Source organism: Numenius arquata, chromosome 10, assembly GCF_964106895.1.
Source record: "Numenius arquata chromosome 10, bNumArq3.hap1.1, whole genome shotgun sequence".
Taxonomy (NCBI): Eukaryota; Metazoa; Chordata; class Aves; order Charadriiformes; family Scolopacidae; genus Numenius; species Numenius arquata.
The window spans coordinates 45,062,300-45,086,144 of NC_133585.1; the positions used below are offsets into that span (position 1 = coordinate 45,062,300).

Sequence of the window (23,845 nt, forward strand, 5' to 3'; positions counted from 1 at the left end):
TCCCGGACCCGCCCCCTCTTGACGCCTCGACCAATCGCACGGCCCCGAGGGTGTAGCCTGGCCTCCGATTGGTGGCGCTCGCCAGCTTCCTGCGGCTGCGATAGGCCGAGGCGGCAGCCAGTTCCGCGTCCCGGCCAGAGCGCTCTGAGGCGCCGTCCCCGCCCCGAGCCTCCCCCGGCGGCTGAGGGACGGTGGGCTCGGCCCGGCACGACGGGAGAGTCGCTTCCCACCTCCGCGGGACGGGCACACTAAGGGAATCCCCCGCCCTACCGGTGAGAGCGCTTCGGCAGGTTTAGCCACGGGAACTCGGCCTCAGGTGGTTCCCCCAGGCGGCAGCGGGGAAGGCCTGTGGTAGAGCGAACGGCGAGGCGAGGTAATTCCCCAACAACATCCTCAGAAAATTCACCCGATACCGGGACCGGCCAGGATTTCACACCGGTACAACAGGTCTGGCGGCTGGGTGTAACGATGTGTTCCCAAACAATGCGAAGGTTTGGTAATAAAAAGGGGAAGAGTACCGACAGTAACGTTTCGAGCGGTTAGAAAGTAACTGTGTTTTCTGTTGAAAGTGCCTCAAAACTGCCAGGCTTGCAAAGAAAGGGGGGGGGGAAACTGCATTATAAAATAACACCAGATCTGCAGAATAGTATTAGAAAGAATCCTGAAGTCACCATTTTTCCACTGTCAAATACAAGCCTGTCTTGCAAGCACTGTACTGTATTAAGCTCATCCAACAAAAACAGAACCAAGTAAAAAGTATGCTTTTTACAAACAACAAATGCGCCGGCACAACAGTTGCCAATCTCTCTTAAGAGAAGCTCCAAGTTCTGTCACAAGCTTTGTATGATTCTGGTTTATGTGGAGTAAAAGGTCCCTCCATGTCAAACTACTCATGTCCCTGTGCCCTGTCCCACCCTTGAGACAGATCGTGTACATCAGCTTGCAGAAAACAGCAGGAAGAAGAAAGCAGGAGAGGGAAAAAAAAATAATGATATACTGTTAGCTGAGAAGACTATTTCAGGTTAACTCTTTTCTGTAAATTTAAGAATTCTGTGAATGGAATATTTTTTATTCTATTTTAACAATCGTACCACAGTCTGAATGTTGGGTAATAGAACACCTAACAAGAAAAACAGGATTCATTGCTACTGATGGTGTGCATAATTTCAGACAATTGGTTGAAGCAAAGTGTTACAAGCTTCTTCTGATTTTGAAGTTATCCCATGTTAGGAGCTCATTTATCTTCCCAATAAATGCATATACATCCATGTAATTGAAACGAGAGTGGTTGAACCTCACCGCCAATGAAAAATAGACTATTGGTATTTGAGCCTGAGCACCTAAACTTTACCGGATGCCCAATCATAACACTTTCAGAACCCAGATTCTCCTGCCTGTTACCTGCCTGCCTTACAAAATAGCCCTAAGGATTAGTTAACATGTAAAGTACTTTTCAAAGTATATTACAGTGCCGGTTATTATTAGTAGTAATTATTATCAATGTGGGTAAAGTCCTTACTAATTGAGGCTTTGAGTATTGGCTCCACAAAGACACCCACTCTTGGTTCTTGCTGATGTGCCATAATGCTTCAGGCAAATAACTGATTCTTTGTTTGCCACCAGTTGTGGTAGTTACAACAATGCTCTTTTTTTTTGGTATGAAGCGCTGTTATTTCTTCATTACGGATAGAGTGATTTTTCCAAATACAGTCCTGTTAACTCTTGGCAGCCACTGAAGAATCAGAAGTTCTCAGCTGTTGTGTTTTACTCTGTTTCACTTGTCCAGAGCGCCAAGTGAAAAGCAAGAGCAACAACAACAAAAGAAATCACCATTCCAGCTACGGACTCAAGCACATAAACTTTCAGTACTTGTTTTGGTGACTTTCCTTACCAGATCAGCACACGCTCCAACTCTTTCACACGTCTACTAAAGTTACTTGTGAGGCCAACTCTTTGTTCTGCAGTGGATCTGTATAAAGCCCGTCACCAACTGTTGAATGAGGGGATGGAAAAGAACTTACCCAAAATGTAAGCTTTTAAACCACTTGACAGTCTACATATAACTCAACCTATTAATTGTTGAGCTTCGGCTTCAAGAGTTCTGAATATTCACCAGGGGCTTTGTTTTGTAAAGTACTGCAATTAGAAACCATCTGATTTTCACACCTTCTGACTTCTTGTTGGATAACTAATCAGTTCATTTTAAAAGAAACTTATTGTTTGAAAGTTTTCCTTCTTTGAGGAATCTCCTTCAAAAGAAATAATTTCAAATTTCTAAAGGTTAACTACCAAGTCTCAGTCTGACATTGTTTTGAGTCTCAAATAAATTCCTCACTCTTGCGTGATACCAAGTCATAAAAGATAAAAAGTTTAGAGTCACAGATAAGCGAGTTGTAATACATCTAAAAAGAATTTTTTTGACTCCTGAAGCAGTGCAAAAATACATAACTTTATGCTATTGCTCCTTACACATAATCTATCAATTTTGTAGATTGTGTATGTTTAAAAACACACACACAAAACAGCAATTAGTAAACAGTTGCTGAAACATCATACTGCCACTGTGCATGTCATTGAAACAAACAGCTGAAAAACTCCCTGAGAAATAATGTTTCCTCGTCATCATTAAAGGATTACTCTAGTACATATATTTCTAAACAAAAACACCATATCGGATAATGGCACCTGTCAGAAGAGAAGGTAGGGAAAATAGTATTCAAGAGATGAGATTTATAAAAAAAGGGGTTAAAAAGCTAGCCTTAAGCCTTGCCCAAAGACAAGATTCTACGTAAAGTATCAGAATGACTCAGCCATACCATCACTGATTTCAAACTCAAGTCCTGAACAGTTGCGAGAAAGATGGCACGAGTATAAAAGAAGCAGTGAAAATAGACAAGATGCCATAAAGGGTGACTTGTTGACATTTCTTTCTCTGGGCAAACTTCAACAAGAGGCTTGAGGACAGAGAATGGAGTGCCAAGGATGTGGACATGCTCTACCATCTACACTCAGTACGGCCCTACAACTGCTGTTCTAAGCCAACAAATGGGTGTATGTAACCAGGTGAAACTTTTAAGTACCTTTCGGTATCTCACCAGCAGACTGTAGCAGGGAAGACTTTCGAAAGGATGGTAAACTCATCTGCTTACTGCAGGATTTTGTTTTTCCCCATTGGAAGTCTAAGGGACTTGGCGATAGTGAAGTAAGGAAACTGAACGGATAACTGTTAATTTCACAATGGAGAGGCAAAACAAACGCTCACAGTCATTGTTTCCTTCAGTGAAGGAGACCAAAATTCATTTCCTCCCCATTGAAGCTCTGTGTGTAGAAAAGGTGCAGTCCATAAATCTCCTCCCCTACGAAAACCCACACTTTAACAAACCATCACAGTCTTTGCCTAGAACGTACTGAAAGCGAAGTGGGAAGAAGCACAAAATAAATTGTCTCAGTAAGCATGTATAGTCCCATAAATAAAACTGTTGTGAGCTGATGAGGCCAAAATCTTTTGCCTTTCGATTAATAATGCACATAATTGATGTCCATGTATTGGGGAGTGCTTCATTAGGATGGGCCCAGGTGACTGGCAGAGATGAAAGTTGGAAGTAATCTATGTTATCAGGCAGAGCCATCTCATGGAAATTAGGAACTTCTTTGTTTTATGATGAAAGCTATGAATTAAGAACCCCACAACACACAGTTCCAGGTTCTACCCTCCCGGTTTATTTCATGAATCCGATACTCGGAAACCCATCTCTTCTACAGCATTCCTGGTGCAGCTGGCCACTCCAGGCAGCCAAGCTACTACTTTACACACGGTCTTCAGTTCATTTGTTCTAGGTCCTTTGCATGCTCTGTGTTCATCTTATAGTTAACATTCTCTACTAATTTCTGGCATTTTGCATCCACATTCCCTACTAATTTCAGACACGTTCAATCTCTAAAACCTTCCCTCTCCTATCTTCAGGCATGGCCTTTTTCTGTACAGCCATCAGACAGTAGCAATTTAAGCCTCTTCACTTGAATTCCAGTGTGAAGAGACAATGGCTCACTCCAGGAAAGGCTGAGAGGGAGTGGTGCATTCCAGGCAAGTAGAGGCAGATCAGGATACGGTGAATTCAAGCCACAGTACTGAATGTTTACAAGAAAACGTGACAGCATACATCATGCTATGAGAAAAAAAAATCTTTTTATTTTTTCCTCAGCTTTTCCCAATTTCTGATGAACTGCAGGCATCGAACAAAGCTGCCATTTCCACAGGATTAGGTAGAGGGAAGCACACGGCTTCCTTTTAATCTCCCACCAAACCTCTACCACTTTCAAGTTCAGGCAGTTGCCCACCAGGTACCTGCCTGGCCCTAACTCAAATAACCTCGTTTCGGTAACAGGTACCCTTTCTGGTTCCCAGCTAGTTCTGGCCATGTATCTTTAGCAACCAGTTAACATACCTACTGGTAACATATCTAGCATTGCAGCTAGGCATTGATAGATAAAGGCTTTTTGTTGCCATTTATCAAAACCAGTAAGTCAGTTACAAAGCCAAGAAGCACCAACGCTGTGCAAAACCAACCCAGCCACGTCAGGATTACCTTTAAAGGGAATCACCGCTCCTGAAGCAGCGCCTGCTCTCAAACGCGCTAAGAGGGTGGCATTCTTAAGGCAGGAAGGAAACAAGATAAAGCACAGGAAGGAAACACTCGCGACTGCAAATGAACGCTCCAGGCCTCAGCTGCTAACCTTAAGCCCTTCCACCGCCCGAATAAACGCACGGCCCTTGGCCCACAGCCCCCTCACTTCAGCACCGCCGCCATTTTCCCAGCACCCCGAGGCCTACCCCTAGCCCCCCCCCGCCCGGGCCTTTCCGCCGGGTTTACCCCACAAGACAAGGCCGCAAAGGGCAGGTTGGGGATTTAAGGAGCAAAGGAAGCCCCGAAGGGCAGGCTTACGGCCTAACAACCTTTCACGGGGCGGGGGTGGGGGAGCCGCCCGTTCGCCCCGGGCTGCCGAGGCGGGATCGGGCGCCTCCCCCCGCCCGCCCGCGTTGTGCGCTTCCGCGCATGCGCAACCTCGGCTCCACTTCCGGGTCAGCCATCGCTCTTCACTGCCCTCCCCGCCCCGCCATGGAGGCCGGGCAGGGTCCCGGCGGCGGGGAGGTGGGTGACCCCTCCGAGGTACTTGTCGTCGGCTCGGTTCGGTGCTGTTCTCTTGGGGGGGACGGACAAAGCCGCCAGACCTGTGTGGGAAACTTCTTCGTTGGGGCTTAGCGAGGGTTGTTTCTGCTGTGGAGGCGGCTGGGCCTCTGCGGGCCTGGGGTGTGTGTGGGGGTTCCTGTCAGCATTTCGGCCGCCCCGGCACGGGGACAGTGCCTTTAAGGCCCTTCCGACGGATTTTCGTGTGGGGTTTTCCGTGTTCTCCCTGGTACCGGTGTCCTTCCGCCGGTCGGCGATCTGGCTGTGTGTCTCCTTTGGCGACCGTGGAGGGTCACGTACCTCTAGTAGAAAAACCGCCTCATCTGCTGGTACAAACAATGAATATACGCATGTAAATGGACAGCACGCATTGTGTCATTAAAACACTGGCTAATATTCTAAACAGGGATTTAATAAGCTTTCATTAGTTCAGAATAAATAATAAACATTCATTAACTCGGAAAGCTGGTCGCGAGGAGGAAAGCAGGCTTTTTGGAAGAAAAAAAGGAGTGGACTGAGTTAGGGTTTGAGCGTGCACAAAATATTTTGTGCTCTCGTGTGTTTTGCAGAGGCATTGGATTTTTAAAATTATATATTTCGTGTGGTATTTCTCAACAAAAGGCACCAGCTCTTTAAGTACAGCTGTATGAAAATGCAGGCGCTACAAGGTGTGAAAGTTAGATAAAGTTTTAGATTGAAAAATCCCCCCAAACATTTCTTTCGCTCATTCTCTTCTAATTTATTTCCCTAATGAAAGAGGGAAGTCCCTAAGCCTTATGTGCCGACAGAGGAGGAAAGAAGACTCCTCAAGGAATGTGCTGAAGAGAGTGCCCGGTATAGAGGTGAGTTCGGTTTGCTGGTAAAGTTGGCTTGCTTTTCTTCCACCCTTAGTTTTTGTTATTATCTGAGGCATTAAGGAAGGAGGGCCCGGATCAGTATGTCACAACAGTTCATTAACAAGCTTTACACGGGCTGAAATTGCATCCCGGTAGATGTTGATCCGTGCAGGATTTACAGTTTGCAGAACAGGAACGTTGTAAAAGGTGCAACGTATTTTGTAAGGTTTATACTTTATAACAGGATCCCTTCATATTTTAAATTAATAAGCTTATTAAAAGTCTGAAAATAGATATAATTAAGGGAGTGTCTCATTTATTCATATATCTGAGTATTATTTTTTGTTATTTCTACATTTTTATTTCCGTTTTTTGTTGTTATCTTTAGAATGCAAGAATAAAATAGTTGAGCTTAAAACCATTGCTTTCCATCTTTATGAAGACTTGTGAAGAGAACAATGTATGAGTAGTCACTCAGCTCTACTTTTGGAGAAAATTTCTGTGTCTGTGCATGGCCAGACATTTGGGCTTTTCTGCCTGTAAAGAAAAGGCAGGATTCTCAAGCATGATTCTGCAGTCAGTAATGGTTTCTGTACTACAGCTAGTATACAGGAATAATAAACTTACATTGTTTTCACAGAATACTTTGTGTCTCATGTTAATTTATTTGAATTATCAAGGTTATGTTGGTTTGGTTTTTTTCACAAAACATTGAGAATCGATGGCATTACATTGTTTCTGTAATCCAAAGGCTCAAGACATGCTTGGTTTTTATACACCCAGTCAAGAGGTTTGCCCGAGCCTTCCGATGTGATTGTTACCCACTATTTTATCGCACCCTAGCAGATTCTTCCTGAGGCTGGTAGGTGGCTTTGTAGAAACCAGGATGGATGAAGAATTTAGCAGCTGATTTGCTAAATTTAGCACAGTGGGGCTCTTATTTCTCCTGGCAGCCAGGGGCAACTTCTAAGGCATTGTGATTTTGAATTAACGATCCAAAGTTCTGTTTTATCTTTCTCCATTGTTTTGGCATTCTCATCTTTCACTTTTATTCAAATACCTGAAAACCTTCAGCTTGTTTGCTAAAATCTGGCCATTGTATTTTCTTAAGTGAAAAGAGTCAGGTTCATTAGTAGTAAGGTGATGATGTGTTATGGCTTACTGATAATCTCTCTCCTGGAGGACAAGAGGGGAGGTGGTTGGTTGTTCTTCTTGAGGTGTTCCGCTGTGGGTTCTTGATGGGCAACGTAACTTACTGCTCTGTACGTCTTTATACAGAGACTGGAGATATAACAATACTGAAGGTATTTAGAAGTTTCTTCAGTAATTTCACTTTAGGGAACTACAACAGTAATTGAGAGATTTTTTTGGGGGCGTTGTGTACTGTGCCGTTCTGTCCCTGGTAGAGCCTAAAGCCCACTGCTGTTTTCTAGATCTCCTGTCTTTGTTTCATTGTTCTGTGTTACACAGACCTGGATTGTTGTATTCACTGCATTAAATACATATTGTTTGAATGTCCCTTTGCAAGAGATGTGGGCTTCCTGTGTATCAGTTCTTGTTATTCACAGATATTACTGTACATTTGTGTACTGAGGTGTATTGAGAACTGGCTGAATGGCAGAGCTCAGAGGGTTGTGATCAGCACCGCAGAGTCCAGTTGGAGGCCTGTAACTAGCGGTGTCCCCAGGGGTCAGTGCTGGATCTGGTCTTATTCAATATATTCGTTAACAACCTGGATGAGGGGACAGAGCGTACCCTCAGCAAGTGTGCTGATGGCACAAAACTGGGAGGAGTGGCTGACACACCAGAAGGCTGCGCCACCATACAGTGAGATATGGACAGGTTGGAGAGTTGGGCAGTGAGGAACCTGATGAAGTTCAACAAGGGCAAGTGTAAGGTGCTGCATCTGGGGAGGAATAACCCCATGCACCAGTACAGGTTGGGGGCTGACCTGCTGGAGAGCAGCTCTGCAGAGAGGGACCTGGGAGTCCTGGTGGACAACAGGATGACCATGAGCCAGCAATGTGCCCTTGTGGCCAAGAAGGCCACTGGTCTCCTGAGGTGCATTAAAAAGAGCGTGGCCAGCAGGTCGAGGGAGGTCATCCTCCTCCTCTACTCTGCCCTGGTGAGGCCACATCTGGAGTACTGTGTCCAGTTCTGGGCCTCCCAGTTCAAGAAAGATGAGGAACTGCTGGAGAGGGTACAGCAGAGGTCTACAAAGATCACCAGGGGAATGGAGCACGTCTCATGAGGAAAGGCTGAGAGACCTGAATCTTTTTAGCCTGGAGAAGAGAAGACTGAGAGGGGATCTCATCAATGCTTATCAATATCTAAAGGGCGGGTGTCAAGAGGATGGGGCCAGATTCTTCTCAGTGGTACCCGGCAACAGGACAAGGGGCAACGGGCACAAACTGGAATACGGGAAATTCCATCTCAACATGAGGAGAAGCTTCTTTACTTTGACGGTGATGGAGCACTGGAACAGGCTGCCCAGAGAGGGTGTGGAGTCTCCTTCTCTGGAGATATTCAAAACTCGCCTGGATGGGTTCCTGCCCAGCCTCTTCTGGGTGACCCTGCTTTGGCAGGGTACATTACATTGCTATGCTTAATTATGTGCTGTTGATATATCAGCCTTCGATTATTTTTCTTACGATTTATTTTGTTCCTGAAGCAGAAAAAGTCCCATTTGCCTGTAGCAGTGAAAAGCATTGATATTTTCCAATTTATTAAGCTGCCTTTGTTTTTTTTTTTTCTACACTTGAATAATCATTCCTATACATTTTTATGTATGAACCCAATTTTCATTTACCTATTATTCTTTTAATTTCTAGTTACCATTTTAGGTCATTTATACGCTCACATACTAGCAGCTGTTTCCACTAAAGTGCATAACCTGTCTTTGATGTCTGGAATATTTGTGTTGGACCTGTAAGTCATTTCAAACCTCTAAGGGTTAGACTGAAGTCCTCGGTAATAAGTTCGTTAGGATTGGGGTTTTTTTACCTCCCCCATTTTTTTTTTCCTCTTACAATTTAGCTTCAAATCTGCCCGGCCATTCTATATCTAGAAAATGTAGAACTGTAAATTTTGGAAAATCTAGATCTAGAATCTCTAAAAGCATCAAAGTTTTATTCTTTAATAGTTTGGAGGATTTTATTCTCTATTTTGAAGTGTTACTGTGACCTTGCTTGTGAACCATGGAGCCAATACTTTTTCTTAAAAGTGACATCCAGTCATATTTACCCTAAAATGCTGGTTGGACCTGCTAGTTTTAACCTGTCAGAGTTTGTGTAGGAATAAACTCTTAGTTTGCAAAGTATCTTTTAATATTGTGCTGTCCAAATTCTAAAAAAAAAAATAAAAAAAAAAATCTTCAAATATGAACTTAATTAGCAGATTGTGCGTTCAAAACTGTAAAATCTAGCGCTGTTGCAGAAATTTCTCCCCTAGGTAAAGTAAAGTCATTGAGCCTTTTTGTAGCATCTACGTTTTCAGACTTGCTTAAAATGTAATTTCATTGGGACACATCTAAATTTTTAATTAACTTTAGTCTTCTGTCATGTTCATTATTTCAGTGCCACTGTATCTTACGTAGGTGTGGTGGTCTTTATGAATAGTTTCAAAGTTAATCTTCCCAATTCATAGTTACCATTGCTTGACATAAGCATTCCTTTTGTTTCTTGCTGCCTTCAAACGCTTCCTGCCACCTGGACTCCTCTAACATGATAAAACCCGCTGTGATCTGTGAAGCTGATTGCGATGGGCAGGAATGTCTTCCGTGTTTGTCGTCATCTCTGCATTCCTGACCCTACCCCTGAGGCATATAGTTTGATCTGTAAGCTACAGAAAAAGCTGCCCTGTTCTTTAATTTGCTGGTGAATAAAACAAGTTACCTAATTTTAATCAATTTAATTTATATCTCTGTAAGAGTTAGACTTTTTCCAATGTTCTTATGTTAAAAAAAAGTCAAGACTTTTGGTTATCAAAAATTTTTAGAGGCACTGGCCTCTGTGTACATGCTTTCCGTCCTAAAGAGCTGTGTGTGCGTCTCTGGTTTCAAGTTCTGCTCCACCTTGATGCTGTAGCAGCCGTAGCCAGAGCTGAAATCTTGTCTTTAGAGCTTTATCCCACCTGCCATTAGCTTTTGTGTTTCAGGAAGCATGAAGTCTAATGAAGACACGATGACTCGTTAACCGGAACTGTATAATTTGTAGTAGGTCTTAAGAGCTCGAGTTGAGAACATTTCATAATTTATATATAGTTAACTATATACGTACACTTACATTCTTATACAGATGAGCTTATACGGCCTAGCAACTCTCATTTTATTGCATATTTTGTTAAATGTGGTTGAAAATACTGATAATCATATTTTAAGCAACTTTTCTTCTTCTTTACAGCTTTTCCTTTGGCTGCAGCGAGCATGCTTGCTACTAGTTTCTTAATTAGGAAAGGTAAAGTGTAAACATTCTTTGGGTTAATTTGGATTTGCTCAGATGAAATATATTTCTGCTGTTTATAAAGTTACTATAATAAAATAATGTCTAATCTACTTGTAATTAAAAGTTTAGACTTTTCAGCTACATGACTTGCAGTTCCTAAAACTAAAGAAGGAGCAAAACTTTAAGCTGAAATCAAATTTATGTTCATTTTATGTTGTTTGACAAATGCAATATCTCAGTGATTATGAAACATTATATTCTACAATGTGTGTAGTACCGTGTGTGATATAATTAAAGAGGTAATTCTTAGATCTTTATAATTTCATGGGGAATTCAGTCGCTAGATTTCCTTGAATTTTCTTCAACGTTGCGTCTAAAAGAGCAACCTGCAAACATAGCTACAGTTGATGTTTTTCAGCCTAATTCTTAATAACTTCTTACTTTGATCCTCATTTTCAGGTATTCTAAGAGACAGCTCAAGATTTGGCTCTTTTACCAAAGTTGCATGTAAGTAAGAGCTACGTATAAATCCCGCTCGTGTTCACGCCTTCGGTTCTGGAGTCTGTTACGCTGATGCAATGATGTAATTCCTATGAGACCGGCTGATTCACTGTCACTCCACTCGGTGCTTGCATGGGTAGAGCTGTGCCTGAAGATCGGAGTAAATGATCTGATACATCCGATAAATAAATTTCATCTTCCTGCAGTTAATTCTGTCGGTCAGCAACTTTTTCGTTCTGTTTCTGAACTGCAGCATCTCACGCTGCAAAAAAACTTACTCAATGTCAAGAGGCAGAGCGTTTCATTTATTCACCATCCTCAATTTTGTGCAGCACGTTTTGGGCAAGTTTTGAATATGCTTGACAAGTGTAATGTAAGAATTTAAGATTAAAAACATTGTAAATAAATACCGTACAAGCTTACTTTAAATTACTTTGCCAGAGTACACCCACCCCTCCCTTCCTAATTTGAAGGTCTTTATTCATGCAGCTCACTTGTCGCATTCAAGCTATTTTAGTACCAGTTTTTTCCTGGACATTATGTATGTACAATTGTAGGAAAACAGCTATTTCTTGTGAATGATTTTGGATTAAGTATCATAAAAAAAAAAAAATTAATAAATTAACCTTTTCAATGTAGTACATGACAGTAAAACAGGAAGTTGCCATCTTGCCAATCTGCCCATATATAGCCAGTTACTCTTAGAGTTTACTCCAGTGGGAAGAAGGTAAAACCCATGATTTGTGGTGAAGGAAGTGGTGTTTAAGCAGATAAATGAATGTGAGAGACTAGGGCGGCCATTTGTTTATACTAAATTCTACTTGCTCTCTTTGAACCCCAAACAATGTTAATAACACAAACATTTCTAATAAAAAATAGCATTGCTATTTCCCAGATACTTCCTACACGTTTCTGAGGGCTGCACTCCTCCTATGTAATAGTTTTGAGATCAAGGGGAAAAATAGGAGCAGCTGGACTGGACCAGCTATTCTTGACGTTAAGGGTATAAGCCAAAATACTTCTGCCTTCTCCTTTGGATGTACACTGGTAGGCATGTGGACCTACCATTTTATAGCACGTGGACCATCTTATACCAAAAGAATTTGTTTTGGTTGTTTTTCAGTTGGTAGAGTGATTTATGTGTATTTTAAATACGGGGATTTTTCTGGGAGATAGTTGGAGTGTAAAAGGCCTGAGTTAAGCAGTTTTCGTTTCATCCTCATATTGTTTAGGTCAGGTGCCCCTACTGTCTACAGGATCTTCCTGAAAACTATTGCCAGGGACGTAGTTTACAGGTCCAAATTATGTCTCATAATTTAACTGCGCATTCCTCCTGCAGTGAAATCTGATTAAAGGAAGCAGTGCAGTTGTGGTTTTGTTTAGTTCTTTTTCCTCCACAAGTTCTGAAAGGAGCAATTGCAGGCAGCGCTGGTAGCAAGAGAGTTCCTGCTTTTCTGGTGTCACTGATCTAACCACGCTGCTTCTGCATCTAGTGGTTGGTTACAATAGTCTGCCTTTTATACGTGTGTGTCACTTGTGGTTGTATGATTCTCTTTCTGAAGAGTATCTATGACTGATTGCAGTAATGGGTCTTCTGTATCTAACTGACATAGCTGGGTTGGGTCTTTTTCAGTCTCCACGATGCATCTTTCCCTGATTTGCCCCTCTTGGTTTTATCTGGAATCTGAGAGGTGTTTCATGTTCTAGATAGGAATTACTTATAACTTCTCTCAGTAGCCTCCCAGGCACCCTGACAATTTAACAGAGGTAGTCGTGACTGGTACACTAAATTGACAGCATCCCCTTCAACACAGCATAGAGCTACCGGTCTCCTCTATCCCTCTTTGGCAAAGAAGGGTAAGATCCATATGTCCCACGTCATGTCAGCCTGCAGTGGGACCTGACCTCTTTTACAAATACAGAAGCAGCAGAGAGCAACAGTATCTAATTTGCTGTGCTACCTTTGAAAATGTGGATCACCTGGCTCATAGCTCTGTAATAAGAGAAACCAGGTATTTTAGCCAATAATTACTTCGGGTGAAACATCTTACAGAGAGATGCTTCCACTTTTCTTGACTGGAAGGCCTCAAGGAAAGGAAGCTTTCTCTGTGTGATTTATGCCAAGGATTAATCACCTTTGCTGCTTAGCTTTATTTTGCTAAATATTTAGTTTGAATTCTTGTCGGGCCATTTTTCCTTTTAGGGGCTTGCAATTTTTCCCTTTAGTACATATTTATAGCGTTTGAGGTGTCTTCCAATTCTTTTTGACCTGCTAAACAGCCAAACCCTTACATATCTCATTTGTAAACTTCGCTCACAGTTGTGGCTGTTCTTCTCTCTTCCCTCGAAAAAGGATTTTTAACCTCCTCCTGAAAATACAGAGATTAGAACAGGAATCACAATTTCAGCACCAGTACAGCAGGGTAGGGTAAAATCCCCTTTTCTATTGATTCCCAGACGATGTAATCTACAGTTTGAGAACCTCAGAGGATTAATGTTACTGGTAATTAACTGTTCCCTGACTTAAAGATGATTGAGAGTCTTTGGTTCGTGTTTAGAAAATACTCGTTGATACGAAAGAAGGGTCTAGTCCTTTTCTCCTACAAAGTCGACAACAAAGCTTTCTGTTAATTGCCATTGAATCCTTCATGCTTCTTCATACTCCGTTTGACCCTCTCATAAAATTTGAAGGAGCCAGCTGATGGAAATCATCAGTTTTTAAGCCCAGAAAGAGCTATTGTGGTGGTTTATTCTTATGTCCTGTCTAGCAGACAAAAACAGCTCAGGCACTAAGTTTGAAGCACTTGCCTGGAGATTGCAAGGGTTCGGCTAATTCAGTTGTTTGCCCCCTGGCAACCATTTCATAGGATCCTCTTCAGAAGATGCTGAGCCTAATGCTAAGTTTATTTAGAATTCTCTTCATATTAGCGAAAACCTTTTCAAGATCTGAATGTTCCAATGAATTAAATTAGCAGAATTTACTACCTTTGTTTATTCCCCACTGTTTTATCATCTTTGATAGTTAATTGGTATTTCTGGTTGTTGGGAAAAACTGATTGCAATTATTTTCCTTTGGTTTTTTTTTGTCACCTTTCATTCATCAAGTACTAGCTGAAATCATCTGACGCTCATGCTATGCCTCAGTCATTGCTCTGTGTCTCTGGTCAGCTGTTGCATTTGCTTTTAGTACTCTTTGTCTGCAAAAGAAGCAGAGAAAGATGATTACTGCATGGTTTGGGGTTAGATCTAAACTCTTTTTTTTTTTCATTTATTTAAGATACCGTATAATTTATTTGAAAGTGATTATTTTAAACCTGTGTTGAATGTTATAATACAGCATATAAAACCATCTTTTTTTTTTTTTTTTTTTTTCTTTTAAAAAAGTTGCTGGAATGTGTGGATACCTGGCTGGAAAGATATCCTACATACCAATCTGTAGCGAGAAATTTAAGCAACTGAAGGATTCCCCAATAGGAGATGTTCTACGACAAGCTCAGAGACATAGTTCACATAAGTAAGAATTTAATTCTCTTTTTAAAACTTATTCTTGAATAGGACCTTTTAAACACTAACAGATCAAGGCTACATTTGCAGCTATAAAGATCTTCCGAGCTGCCCCTTCCCTATTTCCTATGTTACGCCACATCTTGGCACTTTGAGGAAGCTGTATCTGTAGCAGTTGGCCAGCTGTAAAGCATGCATTTTGAACTCTTTACATACACCTGATCACTTTGAGGAGTAGAAAAAGAAACATTTTACTTAGCAAAATGGATTCCCTGTAAATTTAGGTGGTGTTTTCCTGTGGAACTTAATTCCAGTAGTGTGACTGCAGAAGTTGCCCCCTTAGTTTAGAAGTAAACTAAGTTAACTGAAATCAAATAGTGTTACGTTCTGGAAGTTTTTCCCATAGTTTAGTTTGATTGAAGTAGGAAGAGGGTGGAAATGATTTCAGTGTTTATCAAAGGAAAGAGCTCGGTAAACAATATCAGTGCAGGAAGAAGAATGGTGGTCAAACTTACTGCTGTTTGTTTAAATCCTTTACATCTGTAACAGCATTATGCTGTACATATGAGAAACTCATCAGGTTCTTAAAACTATTTCCTGTTTTGTTCCAAAATGTTTTCTACCTCAAGTGGTTTTTAATTGCAAACTGCTTTCAGAATATCTCACTTAAACCCTTGATTCAAAACTGGGAGAATTGTGTTTGGATAGTGAGAAGTAGTCCTGCTAGGTATGTGCCAAGATTTGTTAAAAGTTTATAAAGGGTTTGATTAAATTCTTAATTACTTTATAAATTCAGATTTATGACAGTTTTGTCTGCAAGATTTACCTTTATGAATCGCCACTTTATACATTTACTGTATAAACTCAGCTGAATTCAAGCTGGAGTGGTCTCTTCACCTCCCTCCAGTTTCTAATAAGAAATTCTCATGATTGTTAACTGTGTTTACTCCATGGAAGAACATGTTCAAATGCCATCATCTGCTGCACCAATAAGTCCCTTCAACCTTTAATGGCCCATTCTTTTGTACCTGTAAAATTATATTTCCTAAGTGATAAATTCTTTTTTTTTTTTTTCTTGGTTGAATGATTAATTTAAATTCATTCAAATTGCATTACTGTCCATACATGCTACTCTTTTAAGCTAGCAATAGAAGTCATTACATTTTCACGGTCATTATACATCTACTAATTAATATATTTTGGTAATTCTGATTTGCTGTTTAAAGTAGGTGGGAAGCTAAAAGGCTAGGTAGGTCTTTAAAGCTGTGTTTACATATACTTTAAAATATAATTGACGCAATAAAATGGCTTAGTTCTGTTCATTGTGAGAATAAAACGGAGACTAATTGCAAACGTTTTTCATATGAAACTAAAAGTACAGCTAAGCAGAAGTTCAAAGTAAGAAAATAAATACTGTAGAGACGTCTTGGTGGCACCAAGTGGTGTCTGTCTTGATAAAGAGACATGTTGTGCAGTGGCTTGCAGCGCCATTCTGAGTATGTAGCAAATGCTTTACAGTATCAGGCATCAGTTTCCAGAATATTCTTTATTTATCTTACCTTTCCCTCTTAAGAGAAAATTTGTTAATGTTTCTGCTGAATTCAGCAACTCAATAAACCTCCATCATTTAATTTTCCCCAAGATAGCTCTTCATGCTTTTCTTCTGCTCTTCAGTACTGATCAATTACAGCAGCTTCTAACGATGAAGGGGTTTAAGCTGCAAATTCTTCCTAAAAGGCCTTTAAAAACAACTATAGTCCGTGCTGTCACTAGTTACATGGGCGTACCCTCTGCCGTTTGTGCCTGATGCTTTTTTTTTCTGTCCGAAGACTGCCTGGGTGGGGAGGGATTGTCATTTTTGTCTTGTAAAGTGCAAAATACTTCGTCTCTTTTGTCTTCTCTTCTGGAGGTTTTCAGGTGACGATAATTCATGTTGGAAACTAAACCATTTGAAATAAAAGAGCATTTTCTTGAACTGCATTTAATGTTACTCTCATAGTTCCATTTTTAACTTTAGTATTTCTGTATTTAATATTTAATTGTATTATTTTCCAGCCGTTCCAGTCGGAAATCTGAATTTTCAGACATGCCTTCTCAGTCATTTACTGAATCCTCTTCTCCAAGAGCTGGATTCCCGCTCCCTTCTAGCTATTCAGATGATTATAGTTCAACAGATCGAGCCCTCTCAAGCTACGAACCCGTTCCATTCAGTGCTTCCCTGAATGAATCTTCACCTACGGGAATTACTGATTACACTGCTCAAGGTGTGTTTGCTCTTAGCATTTAGCAGTTTGTAGTACAATGACTCTTGCCTTTCTCTTAGATATTTCTCTTCCGAAACTGTCTATTTTCATCCCATGCAAACATACACGGTACAATGTAGCGGGTTTGAATGAAACAGCTTGAAGTTCCCAGAATTGTTTTTACACCGAAGATATATATATATAATTTTGTGTTCTAACTGTAAACTAAATTCAGGGATTTTTTTTTTTATGTTTTTTAGCTCTAATTGCAAGTAAAGACTGTAAATTAACTTACAAGCTTTAATCTGTTGTGAAACTAAAGCTGCAAAAAACCTTCAGCCTGAATTGATGTTCTTTTTCATTGAAATGAAGATGAATATGCCTCCCATAGTCCCTGCCCTTTCTCTCCTAGTCTTTCTGAGGTTGTTTTCTCCAGAGGTGGTGCTGTCACTGTGTACTACTAGAACTCAGTGACATTAAACTGTTCTTTTTTTTTTAATAATGTGACAAACATTTAAATCTTCTGAGAACTGAAGGCGTATTGTGTCCTGTGCGGCAACAGCTGATTTTCTCAGGGAGAACTGAAATGGTTTTCAAGCACTGTTGGGTGCAGCTGTTCCCCTCCCTCCAGCGTGAACTCTGTCCTCGGCTACTGCAGGGGAAACACACGCTCCTGAATTCAGGTCTCCCTCGTACACAAAGGAGGAAGTTCCTCTCAAACGCTGAGTTTCACACTTTGAATTAGTTTGGATTTTTTAACCGCTTTATGGAAAAGGTTTTACTTCACAAAAAAAAAAAAAAAAAAAAGCCCTTTCATGCAACTCAGTTCTAGTTACATACAAGTATCGGATGTAAATGTGTCAAGGAAATCGTAATTACGCTTCATCACAAGTATCAATAGTTGGTAGAACCTTAATTATAGAACCAAGATTCTGCATCATAAATGTAGATAAAAGGATATAATGTTTATCAGGTGACATACGATGGATGTAGTCCTAACTCTTTGAAAGCAGAATTTAAAGCCCGAATGCAAACCTTTGAGCTTCACCTCGATTTCTCTTCAGAAATCATAAATATAGCAAATGTATGGTTATCATAGATTTTACATAAAGTGACCAGACCTGTTTTATCCATCAACTACCACGTGGTTGTTTGGATTTCCATTGGGTAAAATGAAGAAAAGGAGTTAACTGCCAGTCTTCCAAAGCAGTTTGACAAAATGAAAAGGATAAAAGGAGTGGATTAATTAAAGAGCGCAGACATTCCCAGTTGCATTTAGAATTGCAGCTGTCATGCTCCTTTTCATTTGGGATTGAGCTGTAATTAACTGCCGTTCTCAAACAGGTTGTAGCCAAGTTTTGGTGTGTGATGCCATTTTTAGTATCTTGGTGTTTGGGTTGTTTTTCTTTTTCTCCAGAACCTGCTCCAATTCCAGAAGAAAGTCGTAAAAAAAAAGGCATCACATATGAGGAATTAAGGAATAGACACAGAGAGACGTATGAGGTAATGCAACCACCAAAGGTAGAAACTCCGAGCAAGTTTTCACAGGAAAAACCAGCTAAGGAAGGTAATACACTGATTTATAGGAATATGTAGTAAATTCAAATATTGGCAATAGTGTTAAAAATGGCTTAATTCTGCTTATCCTTTAAGCAGTTTATTTTTACAGTATCTGTAGGTATCTGATGTGTGATGTGGTCTGCAGTTTCGTATTTCAAATTAATTGGTTTTTCAAAAATACTGATCTTCCAATAGCAAATTATAATTCCTCTTCTTCAGCCGTATTGCTTGGTGCCAGACTCAAAACCTCGTAACTTTTGGTTTATTGAATATATATTGAGCAACCTCTTTCACCAAAGAATTCTCTGAGCTCAGGGCTATACTGAGGAGGTTCAGCTTTGGAAGGGGGGGGTGTTTTAGATAGCATTGTTCTCTCAAAATAGAGCACATGGCCGATGGTTTGGAAAGGAGGGGGTATTTATTTTTATGAATTGTTTCATGTGGAATTAGAGGATTTCTATAGAGGCATTGTTTGTAGAGCTTCATTTTCTACATTAAAACTCAAAGGAAGGAAACGGTGTTTGGCAGCAATATTGAGATTTGTTTTCCCAGTGAAAAACAAAACTTTACCCAGCAAAATAAGAATGCGATGCCATTCAGTCAACTTTTTGACTCGATCAATTTTTTGAAAAGGAGACACATAAGTCATTAATAACTGCTTGCGCTAGGGCTTTTTTTTATTTAGCGGGGCATCTGTGAAAAACGATGTTCACAAAAGGAGTGTTTCAGCATTTAACACACTGCTGGACTAGTCAGCTCCAGTCGTTTGGGTTTGTCTGCAGTGTTCACGCTCGTCAATCACGCTGCAACAAGATTTGTAGGAACGTCTCCTGTCGGGCATAAAAGGTGGTAATAAGCATAAAAAGGTTAGGCAATTAATGCAAAGGTTTGGAAGGACTAATAGTGAGCTCTGAAACAGTGTTGCTTAGGAGCATCAGTCGGTTTCATCTGTGCAAATTACTTTTTCTGGTTCATGTGTCTTTGGATGTACGTGGTTTTGAAATAACGTTACCCAATAGTTGTTTATAATTTTTATTTCAAGGATTAAAGCCTTTTCCTCTTCTCACGTGACTCTGCCAAACGAGCCATTAAAAACCTATTGAAGCTGTCGTTTCAGACTGCTTCTAAATTCCATCAGCTGACACTTCATTGATTTACACGTTTCTTCTTCAAGATATTTCTCTGCAAATAGAAAGCCTAGACATGTCACTTGAAAACCATACGCAGAAATCCTAGGCATCGTATCCCAAACCTTGCTGTATTCCATGGCAAATCTTGTGGCTGTGAAGTGAGAATATGGATTCGTTATTTTATTTTTAATTATTTGAGGTCTATAAAAGACCTCTGTAAAATGTTGATCAAATATTGCATTCTGTCTGTTATGTTTCTGTGTTCCCTTCATAGAATGGTTAGAGTTGGAAGGGACCTTAAAGATGATCGGGTTCCAACCCCCCTGCCATGGGCAGGGACACCTCCCGCTAGACCGGGTTGCTCAAAGCCCCATCCAGCCTGGCCTTGAACACCTCCAGGGATGGGGCATCCACAGCTTCCCTGGGCAACCTGTTCCAGTGTCTCACCACCCCACAGGAAAGAATTTTTTTCTATACCCTTTGATGGTTATGCTGAGGCCTTGAGAGTAGAGCTACACCGAGCAGTGCATGGGATTTGTAGATAAGCTTTTGAGAGTAGCTCTCTGTATTTTTAGGGAAAAAGAGTAGGGAGGGAATATAAAAGTTCAGAAACGTTTTACAAGTGGAAGCACATTTAAACCTAAGGTTCAGGGATTCTGCTGCTGTTGTGAGCTAAGATCTGATTTAGCTTCCTGTGTCTCGCTGGACGTGTTGTACGCCTGTTTATACATCCTGAGTCATTACCACTGGGTTCATCCTCTTATCGCTGTGTCCCAGGAACCAGACTAGCAAATAGGAGTTGCTTTCTGCCCTCTTTTGCAAGGACATAAGGGAAAACAAACCACGTTTAAACTAGTTTTCAGCAGTCCCTAACTTCCATCTGCCGGTGCCTTCTCCGGTCATTGTGGCTGTACAAATACGTGCATCTGCACAGCGATCCAGACCGGAGTGTGTTCCAGAGAATGAGCGTGCTCAGCTCCCACGGTTAATGGAAACAGGAATCAAACTGTACCGTGGGAGAGCCGCTCCTTGTGCCTCACTGCGGTATCAGTCAGCTTCAGAGAGATCTGTCGGTGCGTTATGCTGTTTGCTGACATCCCACCGAAACAAGGACCACGCGTTCTGCTCTATTCCACTGGTTCTGCTGCAGATAGGTATTAATAACCAGCGAGGCTCAGTAATTAACCTGCAAGCAGATTTATAAAGGGGTGCCTGCCGCGTGTCAGCGTTCCTGCAGGATCGTGTAGGTCCATCCTTTGCCTTGTCAGTGATGGCAGTCACTTAGAGCTCTGCAGCTCACTCCCAGGAGAGCATCTTCTCACTTGCTGGTCCTTGTTCAGTTACTCACGATGTACTTCTGAATAAATCCATTAAGACCAGTACCCTGGGGTTTTTTTTACACTCTGACTCACTCCCACACTAAAGGAAGCTGCCAAATAATAACGGCTGAGTAGTTTCCTAGTAGGAATTACTGATTTTTGTTTGTTTGTCTTTGAATGTGTCTTTAACTATCCTGAATCCATCCAATTGCGTACGTAAGGAGATTATGTAGCCACATTATTTATCGTAACATTCCTTGCCCGTTTCCTCCAATTGTCCTTGTTTCATCCACGTTACATTTGTTTCAAAGCAATTACGAGTTCCGTAGAGCAGGAATTAGCACAGCAGGCCTCTTGACTGAATATTAATTCATTAAAGAATAATGATTAACAAACTCTTCTCCCCATTTATTCTAAAGTACCTTTAATTAGATGTCTGTTGTGCTGTGACTGACAGTCTCTCCGCTTGAAATGATAATGCGTTTAATGCTACTTTTCAGCCCTGTATAAGATAAAAGTTTTGCAGTTAATTTAAGTCGTGTGTGACTACTTTTTCTTCTTTTCTTTAGTTAAAGTAAATAAATATGGAGATACCTGGGATGAGTAAGAGCTGAGTGAAGAACCGAAGAAAAGGATCTCCTGTCAGCTAACTTGAACTTCATCTAGATTAGTCACGAGTGTCGGCACCTTCCGTGTGTTCTGCCAGGCACAGCTATTAATAAACGAAGAGAAAATCCTGACTTGCCAGAAGATTAAAGGCTTAATATTTTTTTTTTTTTTTTAATTTTGCATAAATGGCAAGCAAGGCTATTGGGAGGTGTCATGACTATTTGTGCTGTCGTTTAAGAATGAAAAGGGTAACTGGCGATAACTAATACAGGTGTATAGCAAAAGGTAAAAATATATGTAAATAAATGCAATCACACATATTGGGAAGGGAAAAATATCTGAATCTTCTCAAAATTTCAAGACTTAAATTAAAAGTTACCTGTAGAACTCACCTCTCGCTTTCGTTTGTCTGAAAGGGATATTCTGGAAACCTCACGCTGTTGTCGTGCTTGGTTAGTGATGGCTGGAATAACGCTGTGAGCTCTTCAGGGGAAAAAGGGCTAAGGAATGGAGCCGAACACATACCTTACTGTTTTTCAAAATGGTTTTCATGGTGCTGGCTACATCTTTACACGGATATGCTGACTTCTTAGTGTCCGAAGAAGATGATTGAATGAAACTGCAGGTATTTAAAATAGCTGTATTTAAGTGCAGAAGGTTAAACCTCACAAACTCTGGTAAAAGTTTGAATGGCATCTTGAGTGTTAATATTAGGTTTCGTGTACTTGGCCTTGTTTCTCAAGTTTGTGCGTGTCACGACAAAACCCCCCGTGTTGATGGAGAAAAGATCCGGATCAATGGAACATTGCATCCCCTGTTCCTATCTCCATCAGAACGTTGTCGTTCATTTAGGGATTCTCGCATCCTCAGCTCTCCTGTTCCATCTCGCAGCGTTGTGTTTATTTGGGGGGTTTGCCTATGGGCGAGAAAAACCCACGACAAAGTTGATCGCATAAAAGCATTTCCGATGTCCTGGTTGGAGATGAAAACTAGCTTAGATGAAAATTCTCAGAGACCTTACTGATTTTGTGGACTGGCAGCAGAGCAGCAGGAATGAGATGATTATTTTTGGGGGGGGGGGGGGGTGTACAGGGCAATCTGCTGAAATGAGGAAGAAAAAAAGGGGGGGGAAACAAGAATGCTTAGAGCCATGTACTACTTATAATAATCAAACCAGGAAGATTGCTTTCAGAAAAGCTGGCCTTTTAAAAAAAGGAATGTGCTAATCAGATAATCCTCAAATTGTATCAAAAATTTAACTCGCAGAGAATGCTTCTCGTGGCTGTGATGAGATGTGGCTGAAAAACCAGCGAGTCTGCCAGAATGACATTGCTGTGGGTTTTTTTAGTGACTATTCCAAAGCTGATTAAATTTATCGTGAAAATACTCACAAAGTTTCTTAGTTGTGATTTATGCAAGTAAGAGGAGGCAGAAGGTTTAGATGATTAAACTGGAGCTGTTTTGGTGTTTTTTTTTTAAACCACGGTGGTGGGTTTCCCTCTGTAAAAAGAAGAAATGCTTTTTCTTTTGAATGGATGAAATTTTTGGATGAATGAGAAGTCTCCCAGTGAGAAAATGCGGGAGGAGGCTTACGGCATCAAGGAAACCTTCCCTTCCCTTCCCTTCCCTTCCCTTCCTTCCCTTCCCTTCCCTTCCCTTCCCTTCCCTTCCCTTCCCTTCCCTTCCCTTCCTTCCCTTCCCTTCCCTTCCCTTCCCTTCCCTTCCCTTCCCTTCCCTTCCCTTCCCTTCCCTTCCCTTCCCTTCCTTCCCTTCCCTTCCCTTCCTTCCCTTCCCTTCCCTTCCCTTCCCTTCCCTTCCCTTCCTCCCTTCCTTCCCTTCCCTTCCCTTCCCTTCCCTTCCCTTCCCTTCCCTTCCTTCCCTTCCCTTCCCTTCCCTTCCCTTCCCTTCCTTCCCTTCCCTTCCCTTCCCTTCCCTTCCCTTCCTTCCCTTCCCTTCCCTTCCCTTCCCTTCCCTTCCCTTCCCTTCCCTTCCTTCCCTTCCCTTCCCTTCCCTTCCTTCCCTTCCCTTCCCTTCCCTTCCCTTCCCTTCCCTTCCTTCCCTTCCCTTCCCTTCCTTCCCTTCCCTTCCTTCCCTTCCCTTCCCTTCCCTTCCCTTCCCTTCCTTCCCTTCCCTTCCCTTCCCTTCCCTTCCCTTCCCTCTCCCTTCCTTCCCTTCCCTTCCCTTCCCTTCCCTTCCCTTCCTACCTTCCCTTCCCTTCCCTTCCCTTCCCTTCCTTCCCTTCCCTTCCCTTCCCTTCCCTTCCCTTCCCTTCCCTTCCCTTCCCTTCCCTTCCTTCCCTTCCCTTCCCTTCCCTTCCCTTCCCTTCCCTTCCTCCTTCCTTCCCTTCCCTTCCCTTCCCTTCCCTTCCCTTCCCTTCCCTTCCCTTCCCTTCCCTTCCCTTCCCTTCCTCCTTCCCTTCCTTCCCTTCCCTTCCCTTCCCTTCCCTTCCCTTCCCTTCCCTTCCCTTCCCTTCCCTTCCCTTCCCTTCCCTTCCCTTCCCTTCCCTTCCCTTCCC

At 41.5% G+C, this 23,845-nt stretch overlaps 1 protein-coding gene across 1 annotated transcript; it reads left to right on the forward strand.

Annotated features, from left to right (window-relative positions):
• The first annotated feature begins 5,054 nt into the window (after nucleotides 1–5,054).
• OCIAD1 (OCIA domain containing 1) lies at nucleotides 5,055–22,721 on the forward strand. The gene is made up of 8 exons (XM_074154681.1): nucleotides 5,055–5,168; nucleotides 5,944–6,028; nucleotides 10,423–10,476; nucleotides 10,924–10,971; nucleotides 14,350–14,479; nucleotides 16,525–16,733; nucleotides 18,130–18,279; nucleotides 21,291–22,721. Exons 1-8 carry the CDS (start codon nucleotides 5,055–5,057, stop codon nucleotides 21,326–21,328), a joined length of 828 nt encoding a protein of 275 aa, XP_074010782.1. The 3' UTR covers nucleotides 21,329–22,721.
• The last annotated feature ends 1,124 nt before the right edge of the window (nucleotides 22,722–23,845 follow it).

Excerpts from the sequence above, each read along its gene's own strand:
- OCIAD1 (XM_074154681.1), top strand. The coding sequence starts at position 5,055 with ATGCGCAACCTCGGCTCCACTTCCGGGTCAGCCATCGCTCTTCACTGC. Across the intron at positions 6,029-10,422 it reads AGAGAGTGCCCGGTATAGAG|CTTTTCCTTTGGCTGCAGCG; the intron begins GTGAGTTCGGTT and ends TCTTCTTTACAG. Across the intron at positions 10,477-10,923 it reads TAGTTTCTTAATTAGGAAAG|GTATTCTAAGAGACAGCTCA; the intron begins GTAAAGTGTAAA and ends CCTCATTTTCAG.